Source organism: Leptidea sinapis, chromosome 14, assembly GCF_905404315.1.
Source record: "Leptidea sinapis chromosome 14, ilLepSina1.1, whole genome shotgun sequence".
Lineage (NCBI taxonomy): Eukaryota > Metazoa > Arthropoda > Insecta > Lepidoptera > Pieridae > Leptidea > Leptidea sinapis.
Genome location: NC_066278.1, coordinates 663,603 through 682,340, shown reverse-complemented (window position 1 = coordinate 682,340; position 18,738 = coordinate 663,603). Strand labels below are relative to the sequence as shown.

The following is an 18,738-nucleotide window of genomic DNA, read 5'->3' as shown; positions in this document are numbered from 1 at the left end:
CCCCCAATCAATATCTACCAATAAACACAAAAAGCTATCCCAGCGGTTAAACTCGGGGTATATAGTACTTTCATAGCTGGCAATATATTTTCTTAATGGCGTCTGTTTTGTTTACAAAATGTATTGCTGTTTTGATGAACGAATGAGCTTAAATTAAAAGTGGTGAAATAATAGTATTTAGGTGTGAAATGTGATTTTCTTATCATAATTTTTATTATAAGAGGCTTTGTGACTCCCTTTCAATGCACAGTAAGTCATTTTTTAATTAAATTTCGAGCACTGGTTGTCCTGAACCACATTGAAACCTGGTAGCGACATTTCTCTTACCAATCATCACGTTTCCCAGGCCATGAAATCTTAAAAAAATATCATTTATGACATGTTTGTACTTTGTATTGTTTGACTTTTGATTTCGATTACATTTATTTTTGAATTTATTGTGGGTGAATTATTTAACTATATAAATTATAGGAAATAGGAGAATTAATAATAACTATTGCGACTTAGTTTCACGATCACTGTTTGTCGTTAACATTTTTAATGACATCAAACTAATTGCATCTTTACGGAATAATGGAATCAAAACTGTGTATCTTTGGCATTGTGCTATTTTGTATAACGTTTAATACAAATATTGTGAGCGCACAAGATGTGTGTGTCAAAAAAGGTCCTTGTTCTTGCGAATTCTCAAATGGTACAGGCATTAATTTATCACCGTTAGCTAATGCAGCATTCTACTCAACTAATACATTTGACTTAAAGTCGGAGGGAACACAGTATGAACTTAGTACCTACTATTATCATCCTTGTATAGACGCAAAGCCAGTTGTAAATAGTACTAAAACGACTGATAGTTGTGGAATCCCTTTAGCAGTAAGTGATCAATCTCTTTCTTGTTTTATTTTAAAATTCAAATTCATACAAAAAATGTAAACTATTTTCACATTTGCATAACTGCAATTTAGTGCGAACTATGAAGTTGGTATTATTTATTTTTTAAGTCACTTAAATACATCTTTCTTAGTTGTGGAAAAGATATAATAGTACATGTACTGAAGTCTCACTCCGCAAAAAAGTTATAGAAATAGGGACCTTTGCGGCCACACAAAAGGTGTAATAGTATATAGGAAATAAATAGGAAGTTATCATGAATGGTCATTTCATTAAAATAATAACCACTTTAAATAAGATTGTTTTACCATCTTTAGGAAGCTCAAAAAAATTTAATTTTGATTGCAATGACCTTTAATATGCATTGATTTTTTTATTTTTCTTTATTTTTAAAATATATAAATAAAGCACATATGTGTGCTTGCTGGTGAGTCCCGACTGGCTGCCTTACTCTGTAGAGGCCGCCACATGTACATACGATTTCAATAACTATACAGGGAGTGAGACAGGCCTCGTGCTATAATTGTTATTAGCCATGCTACTGTCATTTTCTTGGATGGTTGGGTGGTGTTCATAGACCACACAAGTAAGCAAGTGTCACAAATATGTTGGTCTCATTGAGTCATACATCTTTGTGCCGTTTGGTGGCGAGACACTTGGCCAGTGGGGCCCAGAGGCGTGTTCAAAATACTATCTTCGCGCCTCAATAAGGCTACTGGAAACCCAAGCGCTGGCAGTTATTTTGGTCAATGGATCAGCCTTGCTATACAACATGGTAATGCTGCCATTATTCTTGGTACACTTCCACATAATGATAGTTTTAATTTTATGTAGTCGTTGTATGGTATGGTATAAGGGCTCCTGTTTCCGCAATTAGACCACTAGCATGGGTCCATTCTGTGTGTGTCATAGTATTGTAAATATAGTTATAAGATTTGTTTTGTTTAAATAATAAATATTAATCAAGTACAATATTTTATTATAAATGCTACAATTACTATTAATTTATTTTATTTAGATAGTTTTCAGTTGAAATAACTTATATATATAAAACCAAATGATTGGTACCTACCAAATATAAATTTTTCTCTTTTATTCTTTAGATCTGTCGTCAAGTGGACACATTTAATTTCAACAAAATTATAAGTGGATATGTTACTGATGGTGGAATTTATGAATACATGGGAAGCTCAAACTTTTCTCAATTCAGTTCAGATGGAAAATCTATTATCTATATGAATCCTCCTTCGTGAGTTATTTCATTTACTTTATTATTAGCTTGTATAGGGAACAGAGGATTGAGATTTGAAAAAAAAAATTTTACTTATTACTACCCTCATCACCCTGAACATCAAGTAAATTATTTGTACCAGTCTATGTTCATGGAATTCTTGGAGTGATATATTTTCATTGTCTTTGTGCACATTAATTGCATGGCGCAAATAGAGTCCACTATCAAATAAACCTGCTTCAGTGGTTATTATATAGAACATATTAGGATTGAAATTAGTAAACTGTTTTTATGCAAGATGTATTTTTAATTATAACTTAACAAGAGTTTTGTGATCTTCGTGTAGCTTCCATTACGATGAAGGGCAAAGAGAGAACAGACTCTATAAAGTATGCATTGTCTATACTCTGACAAAGACTAAAGGAATGATGTAGATTAAACAGTATGCGTACATAGATTTTATAGACATATTTTAACAGAATGATATCTGGTTTCTTAGTAAGAAAAAAAGGATTGTTAAGAATAGTTTGCTTTTAAGATGATTTATTTGTAGCAACACTATTTTGATATCAATTTCATATATTTGTAATATTCTATGTGAATGATTTTTAAGATAGAACAATGTATTAATAATAATAATATTGCCACAATTTTACACCAATTATCTTGTCCCAAACTAGGCATACCCTGTACTATGGGTGATAATGATATATTTAATACAATACACTTACTATATATAGATACCAGTGGGAGGTTCCTTTGAACAGGATGCCAGCTAGATTATGGGTACCACAACGGCGACTATTTATGTCTGTATGTGAAGTAGTAATGTGTAAACATTACTGTGTTTTGGTCTAAAGGGAGCCATAGCTAGTGAAATTACTGGGCAAATGAGATTTAACACAGCTTAGCGTAATTGTGGTGCCGCTCAGAAATTTTGGGTTCTTCAAGAATCCTGAGCGGCATTGCGTTGTAATGGGCAGCTGAACGTCCTGCTCATCTCGTGTCTTATTTTCATTAAAAAAAACTTAAACATACATAAATACTTATAAACATCCATGACTCTGAACAAAACATTAGCCAGCCAATTAAAAAAACATTATAGCCCCACAATTTACTTGGCTTATTATGCTACTTAATTAAAAAATCTATAAAAATCTTGTTTCCACATTTCAGGTCCACAATAGTTGTGTTAGTATGTGCTCAAACTGATGGAGAGTTAAATGTTATTTAGTGACATACATTTTGTAATTTTATTTCATTATATAAACAAATAATGAATATCCTTAACATTAAGCTAAAAATTTATTACTTACCAGAGTTAGGGTTCACACTGGATTCCAGCTAGTTCTGCTACTTAATTAAAAAATCTATAAAAATCTTGTTTCCACATTTCAGGTCCACAATAGTTATGTTAGTATGTGCTCAAACTGATGGAGAGTTAAATGTTATTTCACTGAGTGATCCACAAAAAATTGTAAGTATGCTAAACTATATTTAGGTCATTTCATGTGAGTCTCTTAAGAATAATATCGGCATGGAGAATTATGATGTTATCTTGAAAGTATAAAGGCATCTGTTTTATCAAAATGATTCCCTTGGAATTCTTCTAATCTAAGTCAACATTACCATTGCTTCGGGAACAAATGGAGCTGTGAGAGAGAGAGACGGGTTGTGAAACTCTCCGAGTACAAATTTATACTATTATAAAATTAAATGATGTAATATCTTAATAGGATGACAACTAGTTTTGTGTGATTAATAGTGCATAAAATTTGTAAAGGAAAAGCTCTAAATGACATGGCTGCCTTAGTAATAGAGAAAACTTAATACTGTGTCCTAAATAGAAATGTCTTCCAAGTTAAACTCTGTTCAAACTGTGGCTATTATCGCGAGGGACGCGGGACGGAAGTCGCTCGCGCCGATTGTGTCAAATTGTATGGACGTGTTCAAATCGACGCGAGTAGTCGCTCAAGTTGAAGCGAAACAAGAGTCACACAATGCCGTTAAATATGGAACTGTTGCTTGTGATACTTCTTCTGCTACTGCTAACAACAGTGAAACTTCATCTTCGAAATCAATAGACAATAGTTTCTCCACTGAAGAAGCAGAAACTACACGCGGGAAGTAGCGTCAGTTTGAGAGGCTAAATGAGCGAGCGAATTGCTCTAAAACGTGTCCTGCGCGTTATCGCCTCAGTTTGAACAGACCTTCAACTTATTGCTTCTTCCAGGTATTATCATTCTACTCAAGATATGCATGTTTGACTCAGATAGAAGAGTTATCCAGATCACTCGGTTCAACTCTATTGATAATATTCTTCTCGTGTGTTATATTCTACATAGTCCTGGGTGTGTGCGTCAATAAATTATTGAGAGGAGCGACAGGACTTGAAGTTGTTCCCAATTTAGCATTTTGGACAGATTTGCCAAATCTAGTTAAGGTGAGCATCACCCTGATTTATAATTCTTAATATTTGCTATAATAGGAACATATTGCAACATAAAATTGTGTGAGAATAAGTATTTTCCCTACAATATCGAATCAGAAATGAGGAGATCCGTAGGAGAACCAAAGATGGATCGACAATCTGGTCAAGATCGCCGGAATAGGTTTGATGAAGGCAGCTCAAGACCGATCGTCATGGTGATCTTTGGGGGAGGCCTTTGTCCAGCAGTAGACGTCTTCCGGCTGAAATTATGATGATGATGAGGTATTTGACCTACAAAGTAGTCCCTAGTCAAGGATCTCATTGTAGCCATTCACGATGAAGCACTTGTGTCTGTATATTTTGATATTCATTTACAGAATGTTGATAATTATTAAATTTATATTTGTAACAATTGAGATTATTGTTATTATTGATTTAAGAATTGTCTTCTTTATTAGTGTCACATATTTTTATTGCAAAACAGTATGATGTCACTGATAGGGACAGTGACATACATTTTGTAATTTTATTTCATTATATAAACAAATAATGAATATCCTTAACATTAAGCTAAAAATTTATTACTTACCAGAGTTAGGGTTCACACTGGATTCCAGCTAGTTCTGCCATAGAACATTAAAGCGTAAAAGTTATTGATTTGGTCATAAGGGTGCCATAGCTTTTTTTTTTATGAAAATAAGGGATGAGACGAGCAGGACGTTCAGCTGATGGTTATTGATACACCCTACCCATTACAATGCTGTGCCACTCAGGATTCTTGAAAAACCCAAAAATTATGAGTACAATTACTACAATTGCGCTCGTCACCTTGAGACATAAGATGTTAAGTCTCATTTGCCCAATAATTTCACTAGCTACGGCGCTCTCCAGATCGTAACTTAGTAATGTTTACACATTACTGCTTCACGGCAGAAATAGGCGCCGTTGTGGTATCCATAGTCTAGCCGGCTTCCTGTGCAAAGGAGTGGTAAGCTAGTGAATTTACTGGGTTAATAAAGTTTACCATAACAATTATTAAGTCTCGAAGTGACGAGCGCAGTAATGATGCTGGCAGGGCAAAGCAGGGGTTATCACTTACAATATTCATGTACTTCATTTGTGGATGATTTTACTGAATACTTCAAGCTTTTTAGAGGCCAATTACGCCTTCTCTTCCAAGTGATCACTGAACTGAATGTTGCACAATAGATCAATACATGTACATCTAATACATAAAACTCTCGTGTCACGGTGTGCGGGACCGAACTCCTCCGAAACGGCTTGACCGATTCTCATGAAATTTTGAGTGCATATTGGGTAGGTCTGAGAATCGGACAACATCTATTTTTCATCCCCCTAAATGTAAGGGTGGTCCACACGATTTTTTTTTTAAATTTTTTTGACATTTTTTTTTAAATTTGTTTGATTATGAGACAGCATTAAAAAGTACATACAACTTCAAATTTTCACCCATCTACGATTAACAGTTACTTTTGTATCGCGATTTTAATATCGGCAATACAACGTTTGCTGGGTCAGCTAGTAATATTTATATATTCACAAAATTATAATATGGAGGCTGACAAAATATGATCTCTCCAGTATTGTTTATGGTTCATAAAATATTTACTAACAGATGAAAGACTAGCTGATGGTTATTGGCATATATTAGGCTGATCTTACCCATTTACTAAATATAGAACTTGTTCGTCGTCACCATTATTTGTTTCATTTTATTTTACATTTACCACCACTTTGCAAAAGGTTGAGCTTTAATGAGAAGAAGTAGCAAGAAACATTTGCAGCTTAATCATTTGTCAAATCAATTGAAAATCAATTTGAAAGATGCCATTGAGTATTGCATCTGGATGTGTGGTGATCCTCCACAGTGCGGTTTTTAAGGAGCTTCTTTCCACGTACTACAAAAATGTGGAATGAGCTTCCTTGTGCGGTGTTTCCGGGACTATACGACATGGGTACTTTCAAAAAAAGCCCGTACACCCTCCTTAAAGGCCGGCAACGCTCCTGCGATTCCTCTGGTGTTGCAAGAGATTCTGGACGGCGGTGTTCACTTAACAAACAGGTGTAAAACCCGTACGCTCGTTTGTCTTCCTTTTCCATAAAAAAATGAGTGTCATGTTGCCACGCATACAAGCATCTAATAGTAGCCGTAATAAAGAATCTATTGTTCTTAGGTAGTGCGGTATCTAGTTGGAGCGCAGCACCAATCCATAATCTAAGAATATATCGTTGCCCAAATGACATGTGGTACTTGTGGTTCGCTTGATCCAGTGATTTGTACCCAACTTGACATGATTTATTTGTGTCTTGTTTATATAGTATAAGATGTTGCGTTTTTTTATATAGCTTGACTCAGGTTAATCGGACTGTCACTGCGATGTTAGTACAAACTGAAATTCAAATATTTCTATTCAAAATAGGATATGATATCACTTTGATATGAGGATATGATTGAAAGTCAAAATCTATTCGAAAAAGTACTAAGCCTCAGACCTGAGAAGAACGGGTGCAAGAAAACTCAGCGGGCTTTTTTTTATAAAAATAATATGGTTACAATGATTACATTGTATCGTACAATAAAAGTTATTATTTAACAACCTGGGGGCGGTCGCTCCATTCCCAATCTGTGGTATCATTAATAATAATAATAATAATAAATCATTTAATTCAGGCTACAAGGCCCATAAGAAATACCTTATAGTCAAAGTAATTAATAAATAAAGTATTAAGAAAGTCATTACAATAAATAACCATATCAATAAATAAATTTAAATCTTTTATTAAACGCAGACTTACGTCGACGGCTTATTACAGTATTGAAGATTACGTAAACGGTATTATGGACACCTGGACGCCAGGCAGCATGTGCTAGTTGTTCTGGTAGATTTCAGTAAGGCATTCGAGACGATTAGACATAATATTTTATATGAGAAGCTAAATCAAAATGGTATACAAGGTCCGCTTTTAAAGTGGTTTCAGCACTATCATACCAACTGATATCCATCCGTCAAAATAGGTGACGTAGTTAGTGAAAAAATATTAACCGAAGAGGGCACAGCTCAAGGCTCAAATCTAGGACCGACTGAGTACTTAATTTTTGTAAATGACATGTGCAATATTTTCGAGGGAATATCTGTATACCAGTTTGCGGCGATACTTGTTTATAAGCTGCTCATAAAAGTCCAGATAAACTACAACAAATAATGCAACGTAACTTCGATTCGTTAAGGAAATGGGCGCATGATGTTGGACTTGTTATAAATGCAACAAAAACTAAAATGCTGCACATACACAGTTCACATAACAAGTCAACATTCCGTCCAATCATTGTTGCTCATGACCACCACTGTCTCCATCATGCGCGTACACATTGCCAGTGCAGTAGTAGTAGATAAGCATACGTATTTGGGACTATAGATAATCGTCATCAATAATCTCATATTGACAGTGTCTGCGCTAGGCTAAGATCAGTACTCGGCAAGTTGTATATTTTAAAATATAAGTCACCCTATAGAACTCTTAGGCTTATCTATATGGAACTAGCAGAGTCGATAATTAATTATTGCTTGAGTAGTTACGGTCGAACTTATAACAGTTACATTGAGAACATTTACAAATTACAACTTAAAATATTAAAAACTATAGTACCGCAACACATTAGAAAGAAATATAAAAATAGCGAAATGGGTTTGTTTAAATTTTGCAGAATTGTAAATGTCTACGATAAGATAAAAACCTCTGTTATAATGGAAGAAATCTCAAACATTAAAGCTTTAATAAGACGGTCACGGCAACCACACCTCCGTATTCTGTCCTACCTAAACACATACATATTACCTAAATGTAACAATGCATATGGTAGGCGGAAATGGGAGTATTTATTGCCAGACACACTAAATGGTTTGCCAGCAAACGTTGTACAAAGTATTGAGAAAAAAACCGAAAAAGGCAAAGTATTTCTTAACCAAACAATTTTTAATGTAATTATATATATATAAGGCGTGTTAATATAATTAGTATAAGAATTTAATATAATAATGTTAGTAATTAAGAGCGATCTCGTCCCCACGGATAAACCTTACATGGTTTCTTGTGGGTGACTTTATATGTATTTTCTCTGTAATACTTAAAAACAATGTGGTTTTGAATAGTTTTATAGTTAATTTTTTTTATGGGTCAGCCTCGTATTGTTTTACTTGATTGCATTATTTTTAAAATATATACGTTAAAACTTTTGTATAATTAACATGTACTTATTTGAATTATATTTTTGGTGATTGACGTTGACGGGCAATCTTTTGATTTTATCTCAATAAAATATTTTTGACATTGAATTTAATGTGCTGGGAGTGTAAAATTCTGTGCTTTATTTCAGGATGGTTGGGTGTTCACACTGAACGGGTTCAAGCTGCCGGCACGTGGAGCTGGCCCTGTTACGTCACCGGACCCCAACAGCTACGACAGCATATAACACCAGACTGACGACCCAATTTCTGAAGGTCACCTCGTTCTAATTATGTAGAACCTGTAGCTTCTAAGTCAGTTCTTCTAGACTGTATGAAAATGTAAAAGTAAATGTTTCCCTAAAGATAATAACGTGTCTTTCTTACTTGTTTAAAACAAAGCTCGATTCGAATTAATAATAAACTACACTTTTATCTCCAACCCTTTTAATATCTATATTTTATCAAAAACTATATCTACAAAAAAACTTAAGATATCTTTTAGTTGAAAAAATTAATAACTGTTTGTCTAGAAAAATTGACTATTGCCTAAATTTATATATAAGCAATTTTTTCAATATTAAACTTCTATATCTCTGTCTATATATAAGCTCTATTTTTTTTATTTCGAGCTAACTTTGGAACAAATACCTGTTGCAGGCTTTACGGTGGCAAGTCGGATATTTTCATATTTTGCGGATTTAATATATCAATTGATATTTTGTAATGACTCTATTTTATTTTACTTTTTTATAACACAATGAGACATAAGTTTAAAGACATTAGAATAAACATTAAATTAGTTACATATAAATATAATAAACATCTTGTAAGCACGCTAATATTTTCTAATTTTACCTTATCGTTTTGAAAGTTTGAACAGATTGGAAAAATTGCCTCTTTTTTTCTTTTTGTTGATATATATCCGAATTTATTATCGGCTGTTAGCACACCCTGCTTGCTAACGTGATGCATTAGCCACTATGAAGTTTATTTCACTGTATAACTACTTTGTAGTGACTCCTTCATACAAAAATCTTGAAACGGAAAAATCACAGAGCATATGATTTTTGTAGACCATAGACAAAGAATTTACTAGCGGGATGATGACTGACCAATTTTGAATTGTCAGTGTGTGCGTTAGCTCCTCCTACTCGCGACGTTTTCCTCATTACTGGGGGTCGTGACTCCCCCGCTGCATCAGTTTCTCCCGTACGATTCCCCTCCATCTGCTGCGATCCTTGGCCTTATGAAGGGCATCATGGAAGTTGATGTTTAGAGCAGATCGTATTTGGTCCGACCATCTCGTGGGACTGCGTCCTCTGGAACGCCTGCCATCTACCTTGCCTGTCACCATCAGCTGTTCCAGATTATGACCCTCTTTACGAGCAATATGTCCAAAGAATTTCAGCATCCTACGATTGCATATTGTGGAAAGTCTAGTTTTGACGTTAAGTGCTCTTAGAATAGACACGTTGGTGCGAAAGGCGGTACCACATTTCAAAGTCGTCTATTCGGTCTCTGTCGGCCTTTTTCAGTGTCCAGGTCACCGCTCCATACCTAAATATGGAGAAAACCAGCGAAGTCACCAATTTGGTTTTAGTTTTTCGCGTGATGTTACGGTCTCTCCATATCTTGTGCATCTGGGACATTGCATTTTTGGCCATCCCTATACGTCTCCTTATTTCTTTTTCGCATGATCCTGTATTACTAATGTTAGACCCTAAATAGACGAAGTCACTCACGATTTCAAGGTTTAGTGTTCCCGTAAGTTCAAGGCTGTTGGTACGATCCACTATCATTACTTTGGTTTTTCTATGATTGATTTTTAGACCCAACAGTAAACGGATGTTCTCAATCCGGGCCAGGAGGTTCACCATCTCAGTTTCACTTGCAGCAAGGAGTGTGGTATCATTTGCGTAGCGGAGGTTTGTTATTTTAGTGCCACCAATTGTGACTCCACCCTCCCAACCTTCATATGCCTGCCTGATTATGTACTCACCATAGGCGTTAAAGAGAATTGGAGACAGGATGCATCCCTGTCTTACCCCTTTACCGAAACTGAAATGCTCTGATGTGCAGTTCTCGACCTTGACCATTCCTTGATTGTCCAGGTATAGAGAGCGGATAAGGGCAACGAGGTGTTGAGGTACTCCCAGTTCACTAAGTACCTTCCATAGGTCTGACCATACAACACAGTCAAAGGCTTTACTGTAGTCGATAAAGCAAAAGATGGTGGGTGTGTTGAACTCGTAGGCCTTTTCGACCAGTTGGCGAATGCTTAGAATTTGCTCGCGGGTTCCTTTGCCGTTTACAAAACCCGCCTGTTCCTGTGGAATTTGCCAATTAAGAAAGTGTCGAATCCTGTTATTTATGATATGTAACATCACTTTGCTGGCATGTGATGTCAATGCAAGGGTTCTATAATTATCGCACTTAGAAGTGGATCCCTTTTTATGGAGTGGTAATATGATCGACTTAGTCCATCTTCCAGTTCGCCAGATGTTGTCGCAAATTCTGTGTAGGACTTTTACAGCTGTAGGAACCATGACTTTTATTATTTCCGATGTAACACGATCTAGACCGGGGGCCTTCCTGTATTTGAGCGCGTCTATAGCGGCCGTGATCTCTGATTCAAGGATGGGTGGTTCCAGCGTTAACTCGCACCAATTTGTTGTATCTTGTGGTGAGCTATATTCATGTGAGTTTCTATAAAGATTCTCACAGTAGTTACGCCATCTCCTCGTCACAGCCTCTAAGCCTGCACTCTATTGTCAGCAGTTTTACCTTCTTGAAGAGGTCCGAGCTTTGTGATCTGAACGCATATGCTCCTCTACTTCTTTACAGATGCGCTCAACAAAATTGTTTTTTTCATGCCGACATTGTCTTTGGATAATTCTAGAAAGCTTCGAGTACTTTACTCTGTCTGCTGGATCTGATAACCCACGGCTTTAAAGCTCCTTCCTATCTTGTATGAGTTTCCAGGTCTTACCTGATATCCAGGTACGAGGGGAGGCTGATAAGTAATCTACCTAACTATGAAAGAAAAGACTTTGATGGCTAGTTTTTTTTTTATTTTTCTATATAGTCTCCTGCAAGTGAAATACACTTATGACATTTGCAAATAAGTGACATCATGCCGTTATAATAGTAATTTTTATTTTGCTCGACAAAATGGTCAGTCACAGCCTCCTCATTTCTTCGTCCGTCGAAAATCTGCGACCCCTCAATTTTTTCTTTAAATCTTTGAATAAGAAATAGTCACAGGGAGCCAGATCTGGACTATAAGGTGGATGGTTAATTTCTGTGAAGCCGTTTTTGCTCAGGGCTGACCTCGCCGTTAAGGCTGTGTGTACAGGAGCATTGTCTTGTAAAATCAGAACACCTTTGCTGAGTTTGCCTCTCCGCTTTTCTTTGATTTGTTCACGAAGCTGGTCAAGCAAGTTTGCATAATATTCAGCATTCATTGTTGTATTTTTAGGCAAATAATCTATCATCAAAATCCCTTCGACATCCCAAAATACGGTGGCCATTAGTTTTCCAGCCGACGCCCGAACCTTGAACTTCCTTGGCGGCTTTTCTCCTTTAAATTCCCTTTGCATTGATTCTTGTTTGCTTTCCGGATCCCACTGGCGAATCCAAGTTTCATCACAGGTCACAATTCGAGAGATAGTCTCTTCTTCTTTACCTTTGACCAGGTCTAGAAATGCCTGACAACATTCTACTCGCCTTTGTTTGTCAAAGGGGATCAACATTCTAGGGACCCAACGCGCGCTCACCTTGGACATGCCCAAATGTTCGTGAATAATTTCATGAACTCGTTCCTTGCTAATGCCCACATCTCTGGCTATCTCCCACTGCTTGATTCGCCGATCTGCAAGAATCAGGTTCTTCACCTTTTCAACATTATCTGCGGTAACAGCAGAAATTGGCCTTCCACTACGTGGGTCGTCTTCCAGGCTCTCACGGCCATGTTTAAATTGCTTCGACCAAAACTTTATGACGAATTCAGAAGGACTTGAATCACCAAACACCTTTAACATGCGCTCTCTGATCTGCGTAGGCGTATTTCCTTCTTTACTTAGGAATTTAATCACTGCTCGATGCTCAAATTTCATCATTTTACAATTTTCTTTCGACATGGTGAAATCAAAGCCGCGCAAAAAAAACAAAAGCAAGCGAAAAAAAATAAGCGTCATACATAATTTTGAAAAAGGAATAAATATAGAATATGATTTTGCAGTGGCCAGTTCGATTTTCAAAACTTTCTTTAACAAAGTAGATTTTATATCAGCCACCCCTCGTATGTTTAGGGCAGGGTGTAAGAGGGTGCTTGTTGCTAACCTTTTCGAATGTCTCATTCACATGCCACTTTTTTTTTAAACAAGCTACATACTAGAATCCAAACTTAAGTAACTAGGGTAAATGCAGAAGATATCATTTATGACTTACTGGCTAACTAATCCATATGGCAGATCTTTAATCACCTATCCTTATCCGTAGAGTATTATAATACAGATTGTTTACACAGTGTTGTTAGACCGTAAGAATTGTGAATACGATCTCGTACTCTTATGATTTGTATCGTCTGATCGATCTAGAGTAGAAGCTATTATGTCGCAGCTTGGTGCAGAGGCATTGTCGTTGTTGAGAGCTGGATAAAGAGACTTGGGCTTATGAGTCACAACAACTGTCTCTACATCGTCATCAGGGTCTTGTTCTTTAGGCTTTTGGGCACGAGATACTCTTACAGGTGACAACAAGTACGTTGTAGCTGCATCCCAAATGGAGGCTATTATGTGCCAGCTACAACCATAAACCTCGTATAACCCCCTCGAGTGTACTACGGTGTCAAATAGCCATTTATTGACTTTAAGTAGAAACATTATCCCAAATATCCCAGAAAATAAACTACCAAACGAGACAAATTGGTTCCATGTATAATGCATGAATTCCTTGAATGAAACCTCTACAGCCTCTTTATTCAACAACTTACTGAAGATGGATGTATTAGAAATGTATGAGTCCTGGTTGATCATCGAAGAGACAGTTTGGGTAATAGCACGTCTCTCTGAAGGGTACATTAGTTGTGCTCGTAAGGTATCAAGATCTTTAGATGAGTAGATTCCCTTCGTTGCCAGTGCTCCTGCATCTGTGTATATCCGAGTAGTTTCGGATACAGGAGACAGTAGTGATGGTTCAGACGACTTTGAGAGTCTGCTTTGTGATGAAAACCAAATGCCAGAGAGTTTATATGCTGGTTTCATCAACACCGAGCATGATATTGGAGTTCCTGTTTTCTGAATTATATGAGACCTAGGTGACATGAACATCGATGACCCAGTATAGTTGATTGGAAGTTCTTTAAAACATCCTTGAGTCTCTCGAGCTGACACATACACTGGTCTACATTTGATTAGATGGACTTGCTCACCCATCACTACTGCAGAATATCCTGGCTCTTGTTTATAGGTATACGCGAACTTGACTGGGTCTATTGTTGCAATAGAGAGCTGTGTATGCAACAATGATCTCCGTGTTTCACATTGCTCCTTAACTAAGGTCTTGCTCATCTCTCAGCGCATATGATTTTCTATGTGTGTGAATTTCGCGTTTACGTATAAGAAGATGTCCATATTCTTGGCAGATATCGGGTCCTGACGGAAGTAATAAAGACCGTTATGGACCTCTTGTACTGAGAGTTTAGAATGATCAGTGACAGACATAGTGATGCCACAAATAGTCTTTGTCCCTTTGTCTAGTAGAGTGGCTAGAAACTTTCCGTCCTTGACCGAGTACATAGTGTAGGCATCACGGTGTCTATCTGTAGATTTAATCGTCACCTTAGCAGCCCTCCCTCTGTAGAGTACTATATATGAGTCTTTGGAGCATTGTTCTTCAGACAACACATCCCAGGTGATAAGACCATCATAAGCATCCATACAATATCCTGTACTTACAAGTAAGACCAGTTGAAGATACAGCCTTATCATCTGCGATACGGTAAGTACCTACGAAGTCACTTAGCCTAATCGTGACTTTTGCAACTCTCACTACACCAGACCAATGGTATGCGCCTAGGTTCAGGTCGCCTCCTGTACATCTATCATCTCCATCTGCCGATCCAGCTAAGTTGATGGTTGTTGTGAGAGTCGAGTTTCTCTTTAGACCCTGAACCTTTGTCCCAAATATGTTAGCGATTTGCTCTGTATGCATCCTTTACATTCGCCAGGTGACAGTTCCTGGAGAATGGTTCCCCATCTCATTCTTGACTTCTGAAGAATGAGAGTGCATACCACAATAAGTGACATGGTAGTCGAGGTCAACAATAAATGTGTGCGTTAGCTAGTAGTTTATTATTTCAATTACCAACAAATTAATTCCAAGCGTTGCTGACTGTTTACGATTTTTCTATCAAAATCGGTTACAGTAACAAGAAAGCTTTCCTTTGCTATCTTGATATATCTCCGTTCGAGATGTTTTTTTCTCTCGCATGCTTTTGTCTCATGTTCTGTCTACGTTATTCTATGGTGTAGACCTAGATATGTTTTAACCTGGGCATCTTCGTGTCACTATTTTTAATGTATCTTTAGCATTATACTATGGTCAAAGTGCCAATAATATTGATATTATATATATTATGTATTATTAATAAATCTTTATGTGTATAGTAGGCCTCTTAGACTACTTATATATTATGTGAACTGATAAATTACTACATCATACTCTAAACGGTACATAAACTATTTTTATAAGCTAAGTAAATAAACTTAAAAATACATCTACAATATTTCATATCACAATTTTAACTACCTTTATTATTCCGTGAAATCGCAAACATTTTTCTATAATTTGGTAATTTTGTTATATTAAATAAATTACTATTTATCAAAATAAAGTATAAATACAATTCTATGTAATTAAGTAATGGAGACAATTTTTTGTAATTGTGTTTTAATTATTTTTGTTGATAGACATTTGAATGTCATCGAAATTAAGTTAATCAGATTACTTAATTAACTTATTTTCCCATAATTTAATAAGTATTCTTCAAGTACAGCTAGTCTTGACGGGCATAACATAATTTATAAAATACTTATAAGATCTTAATGATAATGATTAGGTGATGGTAAAAGCTCCAATGGTAAAGTAATTCTTTGCAGATAAACTGTCTGATGTGTAATTATTAATTGTAACAGATGTGAACTTATAAACCAGCGATATTTCGGCTCTGTTGCATGTGCCGTGGAAGCAGGTTGACTGTTAAATACATTTTATCTACAACCCATGCTTTAAATCCTTTATTAAGGATTCTGAAACAGTTAGCTTATTGCCAACAATAAAACACCCAATGTCCTAATAACCATAAGGTACATCATCCAAACCAGTGTTGTAATGAAATTCAGTACAACATTACAACACTCGTTTGGATGATCACTACCACTTCCGGCTACTTATTCGATGTTTTTACCACCTTTGCACAGGATGGCGGTACCACAACGGTGCCTATTTCTGCCGTGAAGCAGTAATGTGTAAGCATTACTGTGTTTCAGGCAAATTACTCGGCAAATGAGACTTAACATCTTATGTCTCAAGGTGACGAGCGCAATCGTAGTGCCGCTCAGAATTTTTCAAGAATCCTGAGCGGCACTGCATTGTAATGGGTAGGGCGTATTAATTACCATCAGTTGAACGTCCTGCTCGTCTCGTTCCTTATTTTCATTAAAAAAAGATGTCGGTGACGTTCTCCGTCAGATATATCACAAAAATATATTTTTCGCTGGAAATTGTTTTTCGCATTTGGTATTTTGGCGCCCCTTGGTATCTGGCGGTTAAAACAAACGCACCGCCTGCTTTAACCTTAGGGCTATATTTCACCGGTAGATCATGGTGACGCAAACAGTCGCACTACCATGGTGTCCGTAAACTACCAAACTAGACACCAGAGTCATAACGAACTGGTCGCGCCACCCAATAAAAGGTCAGTAACTCTATAATATGCAGCCCTCGATTTATAAGAAACCAACAACTACATATTTAGTTTTTTAAAATTTCTTAAACTTTTGACGGAAATCGACCCAAATTATTTTTCAAACAAAAATACACCCTGTATTATTGAACCAATGGACTCTGTTGAAATGAAATGAAATGATGTATTTGTATGAATCGTTGTAACATAGTTGTTAACAATTAATTGGTGTACAGCACAATTCGCCAATATATCGGCATACAAATATTTGATTGTCAATATTGGAATTTTTATATTTATACGTCACTAATAAACATTACATAGTTCCAATTATAATATAATATTAAATAAACATTAGTTTGTAGGTACCTCTCAAAAAATTACATTTAATACTATTATTTTTGGTTAAAGAATTATTTTAAACTATAAAAGCATTTATCTATTAGCCATAATTTAATTTTTTTATGCATTAATGTTTTAGGCGCCTCTCTAATATTCTTTGGAAGGTGGTTAAAGACCCTAATACACAATGCTGTTTTAGTAATACATATATTTGCAAAGATTGATCCTTATCACCATTCATTCATAAATATGCAGTTGTTTGTTTCTTATAATTCGAGGGCATGACTCCTTTCACGACTTTTCTCTAAGTTTCGTAGTTTCCGGCTTCCAGTAGCCAGCACCGCCCTTCTCAAAAAACCAACCTGTATGTATTTTATTGGTAGCGGTACACGGCCGAGGCGCCACCGTCCTGCTGAAATATAGCCATTAGGGTTGCCGCTGTATACGTGGCATTTTATTATTATTATCCGATTTTATATTCATAATATTAAATGGTATCGTAGAAATAATGAATAATGTAACTTAGACTGTTTTGTTCACCTCATTGTATGTAATCATTAGTTTATATTTAGCACGTGTTAAAATAGCGTAAGTCATATTATTGTTTTCATTGAATTGTTTTGTTTTTAAAATGTTTATCTTTAGTTCCAAATCCTTCCCGTCCGATATTAGTTAGTTTGTGATATATTCTGTTGCTCAAAACCTGGTTTTGTATTCCATTTGGAGTATTGTTTTAGATTTTTGTGTTCTTGCCATTTTATTAAAAATTGAATTGTATTTGTATAAACAAAATGTTTAAAATTATAACAAAATTTTTCCAATAGGTCTTTTCGTAAAAGTTACAATTACATCTATTATTTATACAAATTAATTTAGTTTTCAAGTTTAATTTGTGTAATTAATCCCAGAAGTGAGGGTTATCACTTTAAAGAAATAACAAATTATTTATATCACATTAACAACAACAGTGGGTTAAGTAAACAAATAATAAAATCGTAACCTTCACGCCAAGACTAAATATGAAAATTCAGTTATCACACGCGTTTTAATCAGTTAAAAGTATTAAATGCTAAAACACATCGTGTGTGTTTATACATACAATACAACAGTGCTGTTAAATACTCCATGCGTGTTTAAAATCATCTAAACGTTTTTATATAGTGTTATTGATCGCACAGGTATATTAGACCTTTCTAGGGCTAGTAGCGTTGAACGTAATGTGTAATACTCGCCCTGATCAAAGAAATTACTGTAATTTATTTTTGATGTATTAAACATATCGTACAGACATATGTTATTACTGATTAATGATTTGTATTTCGATAAAATGTACTGAATAATATCTATTTTCGTATTTTTTGTAATCTCATTTAAAATAAAAGTGGATTTTATCATACTTTTGACTTTTATGTGCAAATTGTAAAATCTTATAACTTATAAATAAAGTGAATGTGTTGATATTAATTGATGTTTTATTTGAGACATTTAAAGAGAATTACTACTTTATTGTTTATATTAATGTGGAGGGAAGTGTTGATGGACACCTGGGCGAACATTCCGCGATCTAATCGAGATGTACTGGCATGAGGTCACGTCATAGAAATCTAGAAAAGAAGGTAATAAAATTTTC

General features: G+C 35.7%; 1 protein-coding gene across 1 annotated transcript; it reads left to right on the top strand.

Annotated features, from left to right (window-relative positions):
* Positions 1 to 406: 406 nt before the first annotated feature.
* On the top strand, positions 407 to 18,572 carry LOC126968084 (cation-dependent mannose-6-phosphate receptor-like). The gene is made up of 5 exons (XM_050812899.1): positions 407 to 873; positions 1,995 to 2,140; positions 3,521 to 3,599; positions 4,356 to 4,565; positions 8,950 to 18,572. The coding sequence occupies exons 1-5, from the start codon at positions 574 to 576 to the stop codon at positions 9,043 to 9,045; spliced, it is 831 nt and encodes a 276-aa protein (XP_050668856.1). The 5' UTR covers positions 407 to 573; the 3' UTR covers positions 9,046 to 18,572.
* Positions 18,573 to 18,738: the final 166 nt, after the last annotated feature.

Bases quoted from the DNA above. Each gene is read 5' to 3' on its own strand.
- LOC126968084 (XM_050812899.1), top strand. From the start codon at position 574: ATGGAATCAAAACTGTGTATCTTTGGCATTGTGCTATTTTGTATAACG. The intron at 874-1,994 runs GTAAGTGATCAA...TTTATTCTTTAG, and splicing joins GTTGTGGAATCCCTTTAGCA to ATCTGTCGTCAAGTGGACAC. The intron at 4,566-8,949 runs GTGAGCATCACC...GCTTTATTTCAG, and splicing joins ATTTGCCAAATCTAGTTAAG to GATGGTTGGGTGTTCACACT.